Raw genomic sequence first — 22174 nt, 5'->3', positions numbered from 1 at the left:
CAAACACCTGAACACAGCAGGATGCAGGTTCAAATCTCTGGCCTCCAAACAGTGACAGACAGCTTTGATTAACCCTGAAGACAATATGCTGATACTTCAGTACAGACTGACTGACAGCAGCTCTTCATCTCTGCAAGTGTTGAAGAGTCAACATGAAGCTGTGTTTGAGCTTAAAGTAAAGAGCTTCATGCTCTGTGTGAGGATCACAGCCAGAAGCTCAGAAAACACTTTGTTTTGTTTGTTACATCACTTTCATCTCAGCACAGAGGAAACTCATGGAGACTGACCTCAGAGTCTGCAGACTGCAGAGAGGATGCTGCAGGAAACCACACAGATCAGTCACTCCTGAATCCTGCAGCCTGTTGGAGCTCAGGTCCAGCTCTCTGAGATGGGAGGGGTTGGACTTCAGAGCAGAGGCCAGAGAAGCACAGCCGATCCCTGACATACTGCAGTGACTCAACCTGAACAAAGAACAGATGATGAATGTTGAGAAAACAGTGAAGCTGTTTGATTTCATGTTTCTAAATGAGCTGAGAGCTGAAGAAAGTAAAGAATCTTGAAGTTTATAAAATGTAAACTCCAAACACCTGAACACAGCAGGATGCAGGTTCAAATCTCTGGCCTCCAAACAGTGACAGAGAGCTTTGATTAACCCTGAAGACAATATGCTGATACTTCAATACAGACTGACTGACAGCAGCTCTTCATCTCTGCAAGTGTTGAAGAGTCAACATGAAGCTGTGTTTGAGCTTAAAGTAAAGAGCTTCATGCTCTGTGTGAGGATCACAGCCAGAAGCTCAGAAAACACGTTTGTTTGTTTCATCACTTTCATCTCAGCACAGAGGAAACTCATGGAGACTGACCACAGAGTCTGCAGACTGCAGAGAGGATGCTGCAGGAAACCACACAGCTCAGTCACATCTGAATCATGTAGCTCAGTGTAGCTCAGGTCCAGGTCTCTGAGATGGGAGGGGTTGGACTTCAGAGCGGAGGCCAGAGAAGCACAGCTGATCTCTGACAAACTGCAGCGCCTCAACCTGAACAAAGAACAGATGATGAATGTTGAGAAAACAGTGAAGCTGTTTGATTTCATGTTTCTAAATGAGCTGAGAGCTGAAGAAAGTAAAGAATCTTGAAGTTTATAAAATGTAAACTCCAAACACCTGAACACAGCAGGAAGCAGGTTCAAATCTCTGGCCTCCAAACAGTTTGATCAGAGTGTTGGAGATGGGGATCAAACAGGAAATCAGCTGTTTTAGAGGCTCAGAGGAAATGAAACACAGCAGGAGTTTAACTTTGATCTTCAAGTTTGAAACGATGAACTGATCATTTCTCTGTCACAGTCCCTGGACTAAAGCAGGAGGAAGAAATCAACTTCAGCAGAAAGATCCTCAGAGACCATCAGGAGATTTCAGCCTCAGGTCTGGAATTGAATTTATTTAGGATTGCCCCTTCAGATGCAGCGTCTCGTTTTCGAGGGGGTCCCAACAAAAATACACACAAATACAAAAATAACACATAAACATACATAACAATAATACACAAACACAAAATGTACATAACAATAATACACAAAACACACTGCTCTACAAGTTCCACAGCTCCCACACCTACGCCCCTCACTCCTCCCACCCCATCACCACTTTACAAAAAATGAATAAATGAATAAATAGAAAAGTTGTGCCCGCGCTTATGCACAGTCCCAATGCAATACAATATAATACAATCAACAGAATTAGCAGAATGTCATGGAAACTTAAAGAGAGAATTAAAATAATAATAATAATAATAATTTATTAATTAATTAAGTAACTAAGTAATTAATTAATTGATCAATAAATAAAATAAATACATAAATAAATTAATTAATTAGTAAATACAATAAATCATCAAAATCAAAAACATGTACACCCTGCTTGTAAGTGTGAAATTAAATTTGATCTAAAGATGAAAATAGAGGTGTTTGACTTTAACAAGGAAGGAAGATTATTCCAATCAGATGGCGCTTTGAACTTGAAGGACCTATGACCTACTTCTTTACGGATTTTTGGGACCATGAAAAATGGATTGGTCAAATGTCTAAGGGGATACTGAGATGAATATGGGACTAGAAGCTGTTTTAGGTATGGTGGAACATGTAAATGAATACATTTAAAAAGAAAACAAACCCAGTGAAACTGACGCCTGGATTGAGGATGAAGCTAGTAGGGCTGCAACCATTCATCGATTAATTGGGGTAATTCGGGTAGTAAAATGCTTCGATTCATATTTTGTTGCCTTGATGATTCGTTTAACTAGCGTGTCGTATCAAAACTAAGTAAAACCTGGAGGCGTGCTGCACCGGCAACCTTAATGCACTCGTTTCCGCACGGCTGTTGCACCGGGTCAGGGCATGTCAGCCGACAAGTTGAAGCGGAGTTCTGTGTGTAGTGATGGAGAAAGATAAAGACAAGGGTAACGATGGAGAACAAGAGGAAGACTCCCAAAGAAAACGACAAAAGAATGTTTACGTTGTAAAACGGAGCTTGCGTATCACCAGAGTACGTCGTCAATGCTACACCATCTAAACAGAAAGCATCCTACATATTTATCGACAGAACAACCAGGACGAAGGTAAAAGTCAATATTTCCAGTTTAAGGGGACAGTTCAGTTTTTTTGAAGTGGGGTTGTATGAGCTCTATGTGACCACTGAGAACATTAGATACAGTAGAAAAGTGTCTCCTCTCCCTCAGTAAGACACAAACCGTAGCAGCGCTGCGCGAAAGGATACATGACCAGGGTTGGTTAGGTTCAGATAAATTTTTATATTTCCGAAGACTCACTGCACTTAAAAATCCATTGATGTAGCGTCCTCTTAAACTGTGCTATTAGTTTTTGATTTTAGTTCTTGTAGGCAGAGAAAATAGCCTTTGAATTTGGTACCGTCTGTCCCTGTGTGGTGAGCTGCACCCTACACGCTTTTATTTTGGGTTTCCTGTGTGGGCTGTGTTTTGTTTTGCACTTCACCTTTCCCCAGAGGAAACTCCCTTCCCTCCAGAGCGCTGAGGCTGATTGTTCTCACCTGCTTCCACTCTGCAATCAAGGGAGCTACAAGACTGCTGCAGACTCCAGCCTCAGCGCCAGAGTATTGTCTCCTTCACGAGCGGTAGTATGGCCTACTATCAGGAACAATTTAGCAAGTAGCTGAACTTTTTTATGTGTGTGGATTTTTGGAGACTGACCTTTGTCTTCTCACTTTTTATCAGTGCCTCCCTCCTTGCCTCACACCAGCCCACCACCCAGCATTCTCTCCCTCACCCTGGACTTTGGATATCCCCTTTTCCCCCCAGCACCTATCCATCCTAATAAACCTGTTTAAAACTTCCTTTGTCTTCCGGTCTGCACTTTGGGTCCTGCTGCACAAATCATCACACCCTGTTAGCGTCTATTTCCTCGTCACCATCGATTAAAGTTTGTGTCTTACTGAGGGAGAGGAGACAACTTTCTACTGTATCTAATGTCCTTAGTGGTCACATAGAGCTCATACAACCCCACTTCAAAAAAACTGAACTATCCCTAACATCATTTTATGAACTTCCTTCATAAAATTAAAGCCCCAGTTTTCAAACATGTAGGAGTTGGAGTGGGATAGCAGCAGAGTTATCACTTTGCATGCCGACTCTAACAAGTTTGAAAGCTGGGTCCATATTTAATGCATCGCATTTCTCATTAACGTCAATGTATGTTATTTAGATGTAGACACAAAGTGACCATTTTTAATTTACTGTATGAAAATGTGTAATGCATTATAGTTTTAGCATGTCTGACTTTATTTTTATACTAAATTACAAAAAATCTGCAAACTGTTGTGAGTAGTATAACTGTAATATGTGTACTATCTATGTGTATAATACATAAATATAAAATACTTTCTATACTTTTTCTCTTTCATTCAGCGAATCTCAGCCCCACACTGACACCTTCCTGAGAAAGCCCCCAACATGTTCACCGCAGCAAGCAGCAGGACATACAGAGAGCATCCTGAACATGTTAGTGACTGACATGCGTCCTCTCTCCATGGTAGAAGGCAAGGGCTTCAAACAAATGATTTCCAACTTCAGCCCTCGATATGAACTGCCATCTGGGACCTATTTTACTAAAAAGATGGAGGAGAGGTACTCTGAAATCAAGGACAAGCCGACAAAGACTCTTGAAGAATGTGACTCTGTAGCTCTGACTACTGACATTTGGACGAGTGTGGCTGTTGAAGCATTTATGGGTGTGACCTGTCACTGTGTGTCCAACAATTGGGAAATGCAGTCCTTTATCTTAACCACACTTCCCCTTGATGAAAGACACACAGCAACCAATATTGCAGATTGGCTTCAAGATGTTGTCTGAAGGTTGGCATCCCACCTGAGAAGGTAAAAGCTATTGTTCATGATAATGGAGCCAATGTGGTTGCTGCTGCCAAGCTTTTGAAAGAAAAACATGGGTGGGCATCTATAAGATGTGCTGCCCACACCTTAAACTTGGTAGTCCAAACCTCCCTCAAAAACAATACTACTGTATCAAAGTGTGTGTCTGCTGTTAGAGCTCTTGTTGAACACTTTAAGAAAAGTGAACTAGCCTGTACCAAGCTAAAAGATAAACAGGTGCAGATGGGTACAGCACAACACAAGCTCATAGAGGATGTCAGCACTCGGTGGAAGAGCACCTTCTACATGCTGTCCAGGCTGATAGAACAAAGACGGCCAGTGACAGCCGCACTTTCTGACCCAACAGTGACATCCAGGGTGAAGCTCCGCTTGGACCTCAAGCCTGATCAATGGGCTTTGATGGAAGAGCTGATCTAGGTCCTTTCCCCATTTGAAAGTGCTACTGTTTTTCTGAGTGGACAACAGTATGTCACCCTGTCTGCCCTACCACAACTCATTCACAACCTCAACAAGAAAACAACACAAGATTCTGGTGTTGAAACTCCTTCAGTCAAGGCCTGTCAAACTGTGATGGCTCAGGCAAGGTAGAAAGACCTGTGTGTTTTTGATCCAGACAGCCCCAACACCACCCTTATTGCAGCTGCTCTGGATCCGCGATTTGGGACACTCAAGTTTTTATCTCTCCAGGACACTTTTAAAGTTCGAACCACCGTGCAGACCATGGCCTTGGAGGTAAAAAAAAGTCATTCCTGAAGCCAAGACCAAGTCAAGACACTCCATCAGCCCATTCAAAGAAGGAATCTTCTTTCATTGAGAACGTGCTTGGATCAGAGTCTAGTACAAGTGATGAAGAAGACAACCCTGAAGAGCAAATAAACCAGATGATTCAGAAAGAGGTGCTAATGTACTTTGGAGACACTCCTCTTCCTAAAAAGGAAAATCCTCTCGCATGGTGGAAAACAAATGAGGCACGTTATCCATCTCTGGCAAAAGTTGCAAAATGCTTTTTAAGCATTCCAGCCACATCCACACCATCGGAGCGTTTGTTTTCTGCTGCTGGAACCATAGTGTCAAAGCGCAGGGCAAGCCTGAGTTCAGAGCACGTGGGTATGTTAACATTTTTGCACAGCAACAGTGAATTGTTCTCTTAATCTAATCATCTTATGTTAAATTGCACTCCACAAAGAGCACTATAAACTTTTATGGCAGCTTTTGGTAACAGCCTTGTATGTTTGAACAAGAAAAGAAGTTAATGTCCTGTTTTGTTTGTTTTGGCACAGTGCATTGCCGTACTTTACGGCGATTTTTTATTGATCCTTATCTTTTTATTTATCTTCCAGTTTTAAGCTACACTGAGCATTTCAGGTATTTTAATTTATTATTAAAGCTCTAATGTGAACTGCAGTGCAAGTTTGATGTTGATGGATGTGCAATTTAAAATAAAATATGCTATTTCAGGCAGAAAGTTTTGTTTATTTGTTTTATACCTCTTTAAATCATCCAATAACCCTTAAGTATATTTATCCGATTACTCGATTAATCGAACTAATTAATCGATAGATTACTCGATTACTAAAATATTCAATAGCTGCAGCCCTAGGAGCTAGTTTAAGCCCTCGTACATGAGGCAGTGATGAGTTCTGAAAGGACATCTTAAGACAAATCTACGTAAGGAGTTATATAAGATACTGAGAGGTTTGAGGATAGAGTCAGTGGTGTTTTGATAAACAACATCTCCATAATCGAGTATGGGAAGAAGCAGTTGTGAAACAATTCTTTGTCTGACTTGAAATGAAAAGCAACTGATTGATCGATATAGAGAACCCATGCTCTGTGTGAGGATCACAGCCAGAAGCTCAGAAAACACGTTTGTTTGTTTCATCACTTTCATCTCAGCACAGAGGAAACTCATGGAGACTGACCTCAGAGTCTGCAGACTGCAGAGAGGATGCTGCAGGAAACCACACAGATCAGTCACTCCTGAATCCTTCAGATCGTTGTAGCTCAGGTCCAGATCTTTGAGATGGGAGGGGTTGGACTTCAGAGCAGAGGCCAGAGAAGCACAGCTGATCTTTGACAAACTGCAGCGTATCAACCTGAACAAAGAACAGATGATGAATGTTGAGAAAACAGTGAAGCTGTTTGATTTCATGTTTCAAAATGAGCTGAGAGCTGAAGAAAGTAAAGAATCTTGAAGTTTATAAAATGTAAACTCCAAACACTTGAACACAGCAGGATGCAGGTTCAAATCTCTGGCCTCCAAACAGTGACAGAGAGCTTTGATTAACCCTAAAGACAATATGCTGATACTTCAATACAGACTGACTGACAGCAACTCTTCATCTCTGAAAGTGTTGAAGAGTCAACATGAAGCTGTGTTTGAGCTTAAAGTAAAGAGCTTCATGCTCTGTGTGAGGATCACAGCCAGAAGCTCAGAAAACACGTTTGTTTGTTTCATCACTTTCATCTCAGCACAGAGGAAACTCATGGGCCCTCATTTATCAATCTTGCATGGCAACTGGTGCAGATCTAGGTGTAAAAATAAGCTCATGGCAACGTTCGCGTGTGATTCATGAAACGTGCGTACAAGGGTCAATCACGGTTTATGCCTGATCAGCTGTTGATAAATGTGGCGGCTGAAAACAATTGTGATCTACATAACACGCTCTAAATATTCAAGGTCCAGCTGGCCGAACCCACGGAATTTATGACATGGAGAGACGCTTCACGGAAAAATAGGAAACTTCCCCGTGCAGCGCCATAGAGACAGTGGTATAGAGAAATGTCGCCGTGTTGTTTGGTAGCCGGAAAAGTGGCATCAGAGCGAGTTAGAAAAACTTGTCTGCAAGTAAATCACTGCAGCCGTCAGCAGCGTGGATGTGACAAGCTAAAATGCAGCAAAGTTTTAAACATTTGATTTACACATCATTTGTTTATACCTTGATTTACTTATCCGCAATATTTGACTATTAGACCCCAAAGTATTTTTAATTGTTTCTGTTCAGGTCCAGAAACATGGAAAGTTGGCTTTAAAAATGTGTTTGAGCTCTGAAAGAAGCTGCAGACTCCTGAACCTGTCACAGACTGAGGAGGGAGTGGAGCTGAAGTGTGTCCATCTTGAGCAATTACGCACGGGAAGACCCGAGTTTTATGATTATTTGTATCAGGAGACGAGCAGGTTGTTTGTGATCCCTTCAAAATGAACAGCGTTTTGTTATGACAGAGTCACTTTGTTCTGCACACAGGTGAAGTTTCTATGATAATATTGTGAGGAGTGAAATACTCTTCTCCACTATAAATCCTGTCATTGATACGGCTTCCTTCCAAAAATCCAGGCTAAAAGTTTGATCCAGCGTAGTCTGAATGTTGTCTGTGGAGACTTTATCATGAACATGGGAGCGTATTAAAAGCTGTTAACAGCATCTCTATTTTTTTCTTTAAAGTAAGCCGATGAAGGAAACACATTTTTTTATGGGGAGAAATCAGCTGACAGTTCGCGCTGCTCTTTCATAGCGATGTAATTTACAGATTTGCAAAACAAGAGTAAAATGTTAGAAACATTCTTGGTGTCATATCTAACTCAACAATGTAAATATAAATCTAAGAACATCAGTTTTTATTTCTGAAAATATCTTGTGTTCACATGATCTAATAACTCTCCTCCACAGACGGATTTCCCTCGCTGCACCGTGCTGCCCACTGACATGAAACTTAGGTACACGAACTCAGACCTGGCGTGGGATAAGGGCGAACCCCCCACCCACAATCAGGTTGTAAATGTTGATCTGTGCGTGGAAAGGAGCGTACACCCATTTTTGAGGCAAACGCACGTTTGATAAATGAGGGCTGTGGAGACTGACCTCAGGGTCTGCAGACTGCAGAGAGGATGCTGCAGGAAACCACACAGATCAGTCACTACTGAATCCTTTAGCTTATTGTCACTCAGGTCCAGGTCTCTGAGATGGGAGGGGTTGGACTTCAGAGCAGAGGCCAGAGAAGCACAGCTGATCTTTGACAAACCGCAGCCCATCAACCTGAACAAAGAACAGATGATGAATGTTGAGAAAACAGTGAAGCTGTTTGATTTCATGTTTCTAAATGAGCTGAGAGCTGAAGAAAGTAAAGAATCTTGAAGTTTATAAAATGTAAACTCCAAACACCTGAACACAGCAGGATGCAGGTTCAAATCTCTGGCCTCCAAACAGTGACAGACAGCTTTGATTAACCCTGAAGACAATATGCTGATACTTCAGTACAGACTGACTGACAGCAGCTCTTCATCTCTGCAAGTGTTGAAGAGTCAACATGAAGCTGTGTTTGAGCTTAAAGTAAAGAGCTTCATGCTCTGTGTGAGGATCACAGCCAGAAGCTCAGAAAACACTTTGGTTTGTTTGTTACATCACTTTCATCTCAGCACAGAGGAAACTCATGGAGACTGACCTCAGAGTCTGCAGACTGCAGAGAGGATGCTGCAGGAAACCACACAGATCAGTCACTCCTGAATCATGCAGAGAGTTATCACTCAGGTCCAGCTCTCTGAGATGGGAGGGGTTGGACTTCAGAGCAGAGGCCAGAGAAGCACAGCTGATCTTTGACAAACTGCAGCTCATCAACCTGAACAAAGAACAGATGATGAATGTTGAGAAAACAGTGAAGCTGTTTGATTTCATGTTTCTAAATGAGCTGAGAGCTGAAGAAAGTAAAGAATCTTGAAGTTTATAAAATGTAAACTCCAAACACCTGAACACAGCAGGATGCAGGTTCAAATCTCTGGCCTCCAAACAGTGACAGAGAGCTTTGATTAACCCTGAAGACAATATGCTGATACTTCAGTACAGACTGACTGACAGCAGCTCTTCATCTCTGCAAGTGTTGAAGAGTCAACATGAAGCTGTGTTTGAGCTTAAAGTAAAGAGCTTCATGCTCTGTGTGAGGATCACAGCCAGAAGCTCAGAAAACACGTTTGTTTGTTTCATCACTTTCATCTCAGCACAGAGGAAACTCATGGAGACTGACCTCAGAGTCTGCAGACTGCAGAGAGGATGCTGCAGGAAACCACACAGATCAGCCACTCCTGAATCCTGTAGCTTGTTGGAGTTCAGGTCCAGATCTCTGAGATGGGAGGGGTTGGACTTCAGAGCAGAGGCCAGAGAAGCACAGCTGATCTCTGACAACCTGCAGCTCATCAACCTGAACAAAGAACAGATGATGAATGTTGAGAAAACAGTGAAGCTGTTTGATTTCATGTTTCTAAATGAGCTGAGAGCTGAAGAAAGGAAAGAATCTTGAAGTTTATAAAATGTAAACTCCAAACACCTGAACACAGCAGGATGCAGGTTCAAATCTCTGGCCTCCAAACAGTTTGATCAGAGTGTTGGAGATGGGGATCCAACAGGAAATCAGCTGTTTTAGAGGCTCAGAGGAAATGAAACACAGCAGGAGTTTAACTTTGATCTTCAAGTTTGAAACGATGAACTGATCATTTCTCTGTCACAGTCCCTGGACTAAAGCAGGAGGAAGAAATCAACTTCAGCAGAAAGATCCTCAGAGACCATCAGGAGATTTCAGCCTTAGGTCTGAAATTTAAACTTTCACACCACATCCATCTCAGCACAGAGGAAACTCATGGTAAGGGCATTTCATCAGACATTTGACAAATCATCCAACTTAGTGGTTATGAAACAATTCTTCACCAGCATGTTTGTAAAGGTGTTCAATAACATGTTTTCAAATGTAGAGACTCAGCTCCTGAGAGAAACACTGAAAAAAGCTCCATGAGAGAGGAGCAACACCTGAGCAACGTTAGATTCTCTGCTCCTTCAGTTAGTCCACCAGAGGCTCCAACACACCCTCAGATCAGAGACCAGATCAGGGACCAGATCAGAGACCAGATCAGAGACCAGATCAGAGATCAGGTCAGAGATCAGGTCTGAGATCAGGTCAGAGATCAGGGACCAGAGATCAGGTCAGAGATCAGGTTCTGAGATCAGACCAGAGATCAGGTCTGAGATTGATCAACTCCTGAAGAGTTACAAACCATTATAATCCCAGTTAGAGGTGAAGAGAAAAGAAAGGAAATCCATCGATCAGTCAATCATTCTGTCGATCTGTAAACTTACACCAGAGTCTCCAGTCGACAGTTTGGACTCTCTAGTCCAGCTGAAAGGAGCTCCACTGCTGAATCCTGCAGGTTGTTGTCACTCATGTAGAGCTCTCTGAGATGTGAGGGGTTGGACTTCAGAGCAGAGGACACAACTTCACAGTCAGTCGTTGACAGGGAGCAGCCAGTAAATCTGTGAAGATCCAAAGAGAAGGCGTTAGTCTGGAAGAAGACACTCTGAGTTTATCTGACAGACTGAAGGAGAGTTTGACACATCCTGTTCTAATGTAAACCTTCTTGTTTCCCATCAGGGTTCATCTGATCTTCCTCTGACACCATGAAAACATTTCTCATCACTCTGTGACCTGAACACGTTTATCTTTCCTTTTCAGACCAAGGAGGAAACCATCTTAAACTCAGGCTCTCAGACCGTCTGTTCATGTGATCTGAGCCCACGTCTGTCTCTCAAACTGAGCCAGATTACGATGGGATCAGAAACCACTTCATAACTCAGTGAACAGGGACGGTCCAGACTCATGATCAGTCTGTACTGGATGTGTCTGAGGCTTCAGTCAAACCACTACAGGAACCTGTACAGATAGAAAGAGAGCAGCATCCACCACACAACAAGACAGGCTCTGGAGCCGTCACAAAAACGAGCTTTAAACCTTCACCAACACAAAAACCAACTGTGAGGCAGATCCAGAGCACCTGACACAGCTCACCCCTGAGGTCTTTCACTGAGCAGGTGGAAAGTGTTCACAGAGGAACGCTTTGGTTACTATTTCAAGAAGTCAGCCTCCAATCTGTCCTGGTTTTTGATCTGTGTCTCTGATGGACTTACCGAGCCTTCCTGCAGTTCCTCACAGCTGGAATCAGTCTGCGTCGTCCCTCAGATGATGTGTTGTACTTCTCCAGGTCAAACTCCTCCAGAACCTCCTCTGACATCTGCAGCATGTAGGCCAGAGCAGAGCACTGGATCTCAGAGAGTTCCTCTGATCTGGTCTCTGACTTCAGGAAGTCTTGGATCTCCTGGTGGACTGAGAGGTCCTTCATCTCCGTCAGACAGTGGAAGATGTTGATGCTTCTGTCAGGAGAGACCCCACCACTGTTCATCTTCTTCAGGTTGATGATGATTCTCTGGATCATCTCTGGACTGGTTTCTGTGTGACCCAGCAGACCTCCTAAGAGTCTCTGGTTTGACTCCAGAGACAGTCCATGAAGGAAGCGAACAAACAGGTCCAGGTGACCGTTTTCACTGCTCAGGGATTTCTCCATGGCTCTTTTAAGGAGGTCATCTAGACCTGAAACTTTGACTCGTCCCTTCAGAAACATCTCCAGTCCTGCTGAGTCTCCGTGTGTGAAACAGCGGTAGACGTAGACTGCAGCCAGAAACTCCTGAACGCTCAGATGGACGAAGCAGTAGACTGTTTTCTGGAAGATCACACTCTCTCTTTTGAAGATCTCTGTACAAACTCCTGAGTACACCGAGGCCTCTGAGACATCCAGACCACAGCGCTCCAGGTCTTCTTGGTAGAACAGGATGTTTCCTTCCTCCAGATGTTCAAACGCCAGCCTGCCCAGCTTCAGGAGGACTTCTCCGTCAGCCTCCATCAGCTCCTGAGGACTGGTCTCCTGACCCCCATCGTACTTCTTCTTCTTCCTCTGGGTCTGAACCAGCAGGAAGTGTGAGTACATGTCAGTCAGGGTCTTGGGCAGCTCTCCTCTCTGCTCTGAGCTCATCATGTGATCCAGGACTGTGGCCGTGATCCAGCAGAAGACCGGGATCTGACACATGATGTGGAGGCTCCTGGAGGTCTTGATGTGTGAGAGGACTCTGCTGGACTCATCTTCATCCCTGAACCTCCTCCTGAAGTACTCCTCCTTCTGGGCGTCAGTGAAGCCTCGTACTTCTGTCAGCCTGTCCACGCACCAAGGAGGGATCTGATTGGCCGCTGCAGGTCGAGAAGTGATCCAGACCAGAGCTGAGGGAAGCAGGTTTCCCTGGATCAGGTTTGTTAACAGCACCTTTACAGAGCTCTCCTGTGTGACGTCAGACACACGCTGAGTGTCTTTAAAATCCAGAGACAGTCTGCTTTCGTCCAGGCCGTCAAAGATGAACAACAGTTTACAGACAGCCAGCGTCTCTGCTCTCAGCTTCTCTAACGCTGGATGGAAAACATGGAGCAGACTGAGGAGACTGTAGCGCTCATCTTTGATCAGGTTCAGCTCCCTGAAGGACAGCAGGACCACCAGACTGAGGTCCTGGTTTTCAGAGCCCTCTGCCCAGTCCAGAGTGAACTTCAGCACTGAGAAGGTTTTTCCAACCCCAGCCACGCCGTTTGTCAGGACCACTCTGATTGGTCCCTGTTCTTTGATCTTTCTGCTGTTTTTTGATCTTTGTGACCTAGAGAAGAAGAATTTCAGATTCTTTTTTAATTTCTCCAATTGTTTTAATTTAGCAACGCCGTCCGTCAGATCCTCTCTGATTGGTTCCTGCTGCCCAGGTAAGGCTTTAAAGATGTCCTGGACCTTGATGGGAGTGTCCTGGACCTTGATGGGAGCGTCCTGGACCTTGATGGGAGTGTCCTGGAGGATCTTCTTGGAGGCTGTCTCCAGCTGGCTCACCTCATGCTGTGTGTTCACCCCTTCACTTGGTCCCTCTGTGATGTAGAGCTCAGTGTAGATCTCTTTGAGGAGGGCTCTACTTCCTGGGTCATCACTTCCTTCAGTCACACGTTCACATCTGGTCTTCAGACTGATCTTGTGGTCTTCTAAAACCTGGAACTGATCACCTGTCATCAAAGAAGAGAGAAAAGAGATCAGCTGACAGTCTGTGATCATTTTCCTGTGAAAACAAACATCAGAAACAGAACCTGAAAAGGATTCTGGGTTAAAAAGTCCAGTCTAAGAGCACGACCACAAAGACTGGTTCCCCCTCAGCCTCTGACTGTGTCAGTGTCCACCTTTGATTGACAGCAGAGGTGTGGACTTGACCCTCATGAGTTCTTGGTCTTAGATCATGATACTAAAAGCTGGCTAACGTTTGTCTAATGTTATGTCTGACTCGTAAACAGCAACAACAAGTTAGCTCTCTGTGCAGTTTGTTTGTGCCGGGTTAGTAGCAGCTAGCTAGCTGTGTTCTGTAGCCGTATGCTAGCTAACGTTACCAACATTATATGTTAACAAACGTTAACTAATGCACAGCTCTCAAGAGAGAGTGAGAGAGTGTTGCATCTTCACAGAGAAGGTCCTGGGAAATGTTTTTTGTGGTGTTTTTCCAGCTCTCTGTCTGCTATACAGAATGAGCTTGTCTCTGTGTGTAAATGTGCCCACGTGTTTGTGTGTCTGTGAACACGTTGGAGCGCAACTTCACCACGCACAAAACAGCAGGAAGAGAAATGTGAACCCAACTTTGTTCCAATGACACTGAGATACTATCTCGTAAAAAGGAGGATATTTTCAGCTAAATGCAATACACCACTACAGCTGTTTAATAAACTATATTACTGATCATTTTGGGCATTTTTTAGGACACATTCTAGTCTTTATCAATCGAACAACAGAAAAATAATCATTAGTCTAATCATCAAATTAATGGTTAGATTAGTGGACTCATGGATAAAATAAACGCCTGATTTATCGTCTTAAAAATAATAGTTTACCCCCAGCCCTACTGAGCTGTAGATATTTTTCCCTCACTTTTTAAAACAAACTGATGTTGTAATGAACTTCACAGAGGAAACATTCAAATGGCTACAAGAGCGACCACAACATGGTCATGCAACAGCAGCAGTGACAGAGAAGCAGACCAGCCTGCACCGTGTCTGATACAGATAATCAAACATTTTCAATCCACAGGACCAGAAACTGTGTATGAGACCAGTTCTGGTTATTAACTGTGGTTAAATAATGAATATGTTGATAATGTGCTCTGCATAAATTTGTAATTGTTGTTTTTCTGTCAAAGGAACAGGTTTTGTTGATACAGCTTGATCTTTATCTTGGTGTGGTGCTTGGCTGCAGATTTTGGGGCTAATGTGAGTTACCGTGGCGATGGGTGGGAACTGATGGGGTGTGGCCTGTTACCGTGGTGATGGGTGGGAACTGATGGGGGTGTGGCCTGTGAGTAGTTGCACAGTTTAGTAAAACAACAACCAGCAGTGGAGTCACAGGTTTTTACACCGTGTCTGTGTGTTGTAGCATACGTGAGATTTTTACTGAAGCTTCTGGATCATTTTGTGAAACTTCTTAAAATAAAGTTTTTGTGTTTTGAATCTAAAAAAACATGAAGTGGATTAATGCTATAGGACACAAGAAGACAGGCGTATACCAGGACTCTGGGTTATCAAACAGTTTTGACTCTTACAAACTGGTTCACTGACACCTTGACTTCATGAAGTGCTGTATGGTCTTACTTTGTGACGTCCAGCTCTGTCTGTCTGTCCCAGGTCCAGGTCCATCCTGAAACACACTGAAAGAACAAACAAGGAGTTTCACAGCCCAAACCTGGATTACATGTTAGCCTTCAGCTGGCATCTTATGCTCATAGCTCAGAGGGGGACACTGGCACACCTTTTCCCTATTGAAATGTCTGTCAGCAGGTGCATCTATCCAGGTGTGCTCTTTGAATATTTCTTTGAGAAAATGTTTGGCATTAATTCTGGATCCAGTTTTTCCTCAGCTGACCCCTGACTGACCCCTGGGGTCAGCTGAGGTTTGGTGGTCTGGTGATGGTATATGAGAGCAGCCCTTAAAACACCTGACCCCACCTGCACCTGTCACTGGGGTTTCAGTGGTTGTAATTCTGTGTTGACATCGTTAGCCTCACCATGTGCTGTATTTTCCTGCTTGAACATGGACGAACACCGAGGTGCAGCCATCAGCAGATAGCTCTTTTTTATATGTGTGTTGTTGATCTGTTTGAGCTGTTTATGCTGACAAGAAACGTTGTGAGACGCCTCTACTTCCTCTGAGTTTATCAGATTAAACGGCGAGTTGGTGCCAGAGATTTCAAGTGTTTGCCTGATTCATCACACAACGCAACAACGAGTACACAGCTGCTACACAGACACTGCAGACTCTGCTCTCTGTCTGATGATATCAGCTCTGTAACTCAGAAGATGGTTTATTCCTCTCACATGAATCATCCTCTAAGTATAATATTTCTACATTTTTAGATCTGGAAACAGAAAATCCACAAAGACATGGAGTTTATAGATCTGATCCAGTTAGAATGAGCGGTCTTACTTTGTGTCTGAAGGTCCAGGTCCAGTTCTGAACTTTAAAGGCTCTTCTTTGGACCGATCACTCTTCAGAGACAGACGTCCAGACACTGCAGACTCTGCTCTCTGTCTGATGGAAACAAACACACAGATGTTTTTATTCCTGTCACATGATCAGAGAATCCGTCAGTTTGACAAAAATGCAGTCATACTAGAGATAGATATGGATTTTTTGGGGCTGATACTGATTATTAGTAGGAAAGGAGGCCGATACCTGATATTTGAAGCTGATATTCATTTGTAGGAAAAGTCAAAATATTGATGTAAAAATGTTGAATGATACAAACTCCAACACTGAACTGCATTTACTGCCTTCAAGCCTATAAGATGAGATAAACCTTTATTAGTCCCACAGGGGAAATTCCACAAGGCCAATATGTTTGTTGAACAGCTCCCAGGCTCAGCAGCATGTTTTATAAACTTCAATGAAATAAATAAATAAATAAAGTTTTCCAACATTTCAATGTGACTGCAATAAAATCTGGACAGAATAGAGTTTGTGCTGCTTTTTACAGGCATGTTATACAGTCAATTAATTTTCTGTTTGATTTAACATGACTGATTTTAAATGTTTTGACCATCTAGGGCTTCCGTAGTGCAGACAGGGAGAAATCATGTGCAGAGAAGCATCAACAAGCAGCTCCTGAATGTCTGCAGTTTAAAACATGTGTTTTCATTTTTAAGAGGCAGAAAAACATATTTAAACATATAAAAAACAAAACATATAAAAACATAGAGACTGCAGACAGCGGTGCAGCTGAATCAGAGCCCAAACAACACAGTTCTGAATTGGTTTCATATCGGCCGTAGGATAAAACAAAATGTCGATGCCGATATGCCCCAAAATGCCAAATATTGTCCCCGATAATCGGCCCGGCCGATAATCGGTCTGTCCCTAGTGCATCCATCTTCAAAGATCGTACCATCACTACCTGCAGTGTTTGTATCTGAGGGCACATCCAGACAGTTGGTCAGTTTGAACCTAAAGGTCAGTTTCTTTTGAAAAGTCAAATGTTTGGAAATGATCATTGACGTGGTTTATACGTCAGGTAGTGAGTTGGAATAAAGTTGACAACAACTTTGAAACTGAGGTGGGTGATAACTGATACTTTATGCTTTAACTAACAGTCACAGCAGATGGACTCAACTGCCCCCAGAGGACAGCAGGTGAACTGCAAATGGAAGTTCATTATGAGGGTTACTGCTACACAACCATTCAGAAAAGACTGCACACACACACACACACACACACACACACACACACACACACACACACACACATACACAGAGTTTATAGATATGATCCAGTTAGAATGAGCGGTCTTACTTTGTGTCTGAAGGTCCAGGTTCAGCTCTGAAATTTAAAGGCTCTTCTTTGGACCGATCACTGTTCAGAGACAGACGTCCAGACACTGCAGACTCTGCATGATCCTCCTCTTCCTCCACTGAAAAGTTCATCTACAACACACACACACACACACACACACACACACACACACACACACACACACACACACACACACACACACACACACACACACACCCCATAAAGCAGTATAAAGGGACTGTGTGGATCACATATATCTAATGCTTTGGAAAGTGTCCTGAGATAACCTTTGTGATGATTTGGTGCCGTATCAGTAAAGATTGTTTGATATCTTTACAATCTGAACTTTCATCCAGACACCATCCTTATCTGGTCCAGAGAGGCTGAGCCAGCTGTCATAAATGATGTTATAAAAGGTGAACTTTGGGCCCCTGAGCCTGCTCTGTGGATTAATTATTATCTGCTCCGTGAAACACACCTTCCTGTCTGTTTCCAGGACTTACTGACGCTTCACTGATTGTTCCTGAACCAGAGTTACGACTCCATAGATAAATCAGACTGCTGAGTTCAGTCTAACTCGTCCCCAGGTTAAAAAGTGACTCAGAGACTCTGACAGTTCAATCACAGAAATGTTGGATCAACACTCACCCTGCTCGCCTTTTCTCTCTCCTTCCTCTTCTCTGTCTCAACACAAAATGGACGCTGACAGAAGTCACTAAATAACTTCAACTTCCTGACTCCTCCCTGCTCCTCTCTTTCCTGCTGCACCTGCAGCACCTGAGCTGACGTAATCGTGCCCCTGAAAATAAAAACAAGCAAGCACTAGAGTTGTCTCCTTTCACTGAACCAGAGTTAGAGGATAAAGTTATGAGCAGCTAGTTGTCTGCTCCTCTGTAATGTCTTTGTCTTTCTGTAATGTCAGGTTAAGGTGGGGGTTGTTGCTGGGCAGATTTCAAGACTAAACCACGGACTAACCTAAATAAATAAACTACACAGACTTAACATGCAAGTCAAAAACAGTTTACTGCTTTAATAACTGCTAAAAGTCCACCGACCATAGTCCACGTTCTTAAGAAACCATTGTGTAACCCAGGTGACTGTTTCTGTAAAAATGAATGTGCATGGTGAGGTAGAGACGTGGTAGATTTCCCGTCATTTGATTCTTTATTTGTTCGTGTACTTGCAGGTCTCGCAGTAAGGGTGTTAACCAACCACATTCCTGGACTGGGTGTGAATCAGGGAGAGTGAACCTGCAGTGTTTGAGTTTGTGTTTGGAGCAGAGACTGTAAAAAAATGGACGTCATCTTGCTTGGCTTGAAGTGAGGTCTCCACAAAAACTGCTCCCCCTGGTGGCTGGCTGCAGTATAGGTTTAAAAATACGGCTTTCCAGTCATTCCAGATGGGCTGTGGTCAAAGTTTAAAAAATTAATCCACCTGGTAGAAATGTTTCTCACGTCTGATTGTTGTGGTGATTTGAAGATATCATTTGGCTGTCTTGTATCCAAGTCCTCTTTTTTATGAAATGTTTTGTTTTTATTAGTTATACGAGGTTAAAGACGAGGCTTTATGTCACGTTTAACGATGATTGACAGCTGACGTTCTGGCGGTAGAGTCAGGAAGTGATTAGACTCTCCAAAGAAAAAAAATAATTATTATTTTTGTCACCCAGCTCCACTCAGATTCTCCCAGAATCCCTCACAGTCTCTACTGCACAGACTCTGTCTGAAATCCCTCCCTATCCACTCTATAGTGAATACACCATGTTGTCGTGCTGTCTGAAATCTGAGTGAGCATGGTCATTCACTGTATAGTCCACTCAGTGTATCCCACAATGCATTTTGAAAAGTAGTGTATTAGTGATGCTCACTATATGCATTATATTGTCATGGTTTGGGTTTTTGGTTTCCTGGGTTTTCTTGTGTTTTGGTCTTCTTGTGTTTCTGTGTGGTTCTGTGTTCTTGGTTTGTCTCCTTGTGGTTTTGATTTGGTTCTTGTCCTGTGTCTCTGTGTTAATCTGAGTTATTCTTGAGGATTGTTCTCTGTCTCTTGTTGTTGTCTTTAGTTTGTGCTTCTTGTGGTTTTGATTTGGTTCTTGTCGTGTGTTTGTCTCTTTATGATCATTTCTAGTGTTTCTGTGTCTTTAATGTTTTGAGTCTCTGTCTTGATTTTCTCTGTGTTTGGTTTGGTTCTCCTTGTGTTTCCCTCCTGGTTGATTGCTCCTCATGTGTTTCACCTGTGTCTTGATCTGCACCTGTGGTTAATTACCCAGTCTATATAGTCTCTGTGTTCAGTGTGCTTTGTGTGGGTTCATTGTTTGCTGTCTGCTGTCGCCTGTTTGCTGTCCCTGTCTGCGTTCGCCTCGTGCCTCTTGTGTCTCCTGGGAGTTTTCCAGTGTTTTTGGTTTTGTTTCTTTTGTTTTAGTTTTTGGATTTTCAGTTTGACTTTTCGAGTTCAGTTAAAATAAAGTTCCTTTCAAGCCTCCCCAGTTAAAATTCCACAGACTTACTTTAAGCAATTTGACAGTATTTGCAACATTTTTTGATGGAATAAAAAGCGCCCGAAACTTAAATTACGGACACTTCAGAGGTCAGTAGATGGTGGTGGGCTGGGAGTTCCTGACCTCCAGCTTTACCACCTTGCTTTTAGCCTCAGGCACTTGGCGCACTGGTTTCTGCGTCCTGAGAGAGCTCTGCCGTGGTCCCCTTTGGAAAGTGATTTACAGTTGTATGAAAAAGTTTGGGCACCCCTGACAATTTCCATCATTTTCATGTATAAATCATTGGGTCTTTGTACCAGCAACTTCATTTTGATCCATCAAATAACTGATGGACACAGTAATATTTCAGTGGTGAAATGAGGTTTATTGGATTAACAGTAAATATGCAATATGAATCAGAACAAAATTAGACACGTGCATAAGTTTGGGCACCCCAACAGAAAAATCCTATCAATATTTAGTTGAGCCCCCTTTTGAAAAAATAACAGCCACCAGATGCTTCCTATAGCCTGTAATAAGAGTCTGGATTGTAGATGGAGGTATTCTGGACCATTCCTCCTTACAAAACATCTCTAGTTCAGTCAGGTTCGATGGTTTTCGAGTATGGACAGTCGGCTTCAAATCATCCCACAGATTTTTAATGATATTCAAGTCTGGTACCATGTGTTGTTCTGTTTCATATAACAAGAACTTGATGAGCTCATTTTTGATTCAAGAGCTTTATTGTCCAACATGACATCTGACCACATGCTCCAACATCCAGCTGATCTGTCTGTATCGTTTGTGTGACCTTTAACCTCAATCACAGTCCACACACATCTGAATCATGACTCCACAGCGACACCATGTGGTAGGAGTATTTACGTCTAATCATCACAATACGGTCATTAACAAAGTTGCAGAGACCAGTGCACTGCTCAGGCGTTTATTAATGTTTCAGTGTTGGCCATGTTTCTTTGAAACTATTCTTATGCAGAGGAAACAGAGTTAAAGTCATCATTAGAAAGTTTTGTTAAACTGTGAATAACAAACTTGCTGTGAGCAGTGCAGTACTTATTTTTTCCTTTATTTATGTTTAAGGGTTAGATATATGAGAACACCAGTTTGTCTGATATTTGATGTTGCAGAAAAGGACATCCAGGTTGTCCTGTAGCTGTTTTAGTTAAAAAGCTGCCGATCGTGCACATCCGGCTACAGTGCAGGAAAAATATTATCAGAGTGCAATACTTTTATTTATTTGATTTTTTCAAATGTGTTATTTTAAATTTTTGATTTTTTTAAATTTGTTGAAAAGAAAGTTGTGTTGCAAAGAATAACATGTGGAGATCTGCTCTCAGGTTGAAATAAATCCACATTTTGAAGCAACCATTACCCGCACTGAATTGGATTTTTTTAGAGAAAAACACAGAATTAAAGGCTTTAGAGAACAGCGCTCTGAGCATGTAAAGTTATAATGACATTATTTGAATACAATAGATCATGATATAAAGTGGGCCGGTCTGAGGTATGAAGTTCCAGGGCTGAAAATGAGTCCCACTCCGCCCCTGATGGTCACAGGTTTATATCATTAGACACAGACAGACGTTAGCTAACAGGTTTATAAAGATGATTTAACCAAGAAGCAACTGTAACATGTGTTTACCTTCAAGGTTTACTTTTAGCATAAAGCTAAGGATAACATAAGAAGAGAAGAATGATGAAATCAGAGGATCTAAACTGGAAAAGAGAACAACATTTCAGACACTACTCACTCATTCTCCAGCCGCTGACGGTGACGTATTTACTCTCTCTTCGCTCACAGACGGCTGGGGATTCACAGTTATATCTTTTCTTAAAAACTGCCAAACAGTTTTTATTGTAGTGATACCTAATATTATATTTGGCTTATTTTCTGCAACAGCCAAATATAATAGAAACATTTATTACACGTTATTTTTAAATAAATAAACCATATATTTGCACTGAACTTATGCTGTGTTTAAGAATTCCAAGGTCCAGTGAATGCATCACCTGCGATGAACGGTTTAGCGGCTAACGTCCGTGTTGTTTGTTTCTCAGCTCAAAGTTGTGAGACGGGCTCGTCTGAAAGTTAAACAGGGAGCTAAGTGTTATTCTCTGACAGTTTTTCATGTTGTTTCATGCTGTTAGTCATCATTAAACATGTAATCAGACATTTCTTCTGTTTCAACCCAAATGCATGATGGGATATACGTCGTGAGAGTCCGGAGGGAAAAAACAAAAGAGGTGGAGGACCCAAATGCAGATAAAAGGAACTTTATTTTTTTTATGATTTATATTTTTTATTAGAGCTTTTTCTTCTTAACAGTGACAAGTGATCACACAGAAACATGAGGAGGACATTAGTCAACAACCACACAATTTAGACCATTAATGAATGTCATACATGGCTCTGCCAGACAGTGAGAAGAGACAATATTTCTGTGTGAACATTTTGATACTTGTAGGTAAAAACGGTGACAAAACAGCATAAACAAAACACTTACAAAAAAATAAAAAGACATGTGACAAACAAGTAAACGTGTACT

At 42.4% G+C, this 22174-nt stretch overlaps 1 protein-coding gene across 1 annotated transcript in view; it reads right to left on the bottom strand.

Moving 5' to 3' along the window:
* LOC141804200 (uncharacterized) overlaps nucleotides 1-22174 on the bottom strand; it is a 51386-nt gene that overhangs the window by 2521 nt on the left and 26691 nt on the right. The window contains 11 exon segments of the mRNA XM_074688526.1: nucleotides 288-461; nucleotides 864-1037; nucleotides 6342-6515; nucleotides 8280-8453; nucleotides 8860-9033; nucleotides 9436-9609; nucleotides 10539-10712; nucleotides 11364-13314; nucleotides 14938-14993; nucleotides 17132-17262; nucleotides 17780-17930. Coding sequence (XP_074544627.1) covers nucleotides 288-461; nucleotides 864-1037; nucleotides 6342-6515; nucleotides 8280-8453; nucleotides 8860-9033; nucleotides 9436-9609; nucleotides 10539-10712; nucleotides 11364-13314; nucleotides 14938-14993; nucleotides 17132-17262; nucleotides 17780-17930 — 3507 coding nt within the window.

This window comes from Halichoeres trimaculatus, unplaced genomic scaffold (assembly GCF_033239565.1).
Source record: "Halichoeres trimaculatus isolate MK-OKI-2021-1 unplaced genomic scaffold, fHalTri1.1 fHalTri1_scaffold_15, whole genome shotgun sequence".
Classification (NCBI taxonomy): Eukaryota; Metazoa; Chordata; class Actinopteri; order Labriformes; family Labridae; genus Halichoeres; species Halichoeres trimaculatus.
The sequence above is the reverse complement of the archived record's forward strand: the minus strand, read 5'-3'. Positions and strand labels throughout refer to the sequence as shown.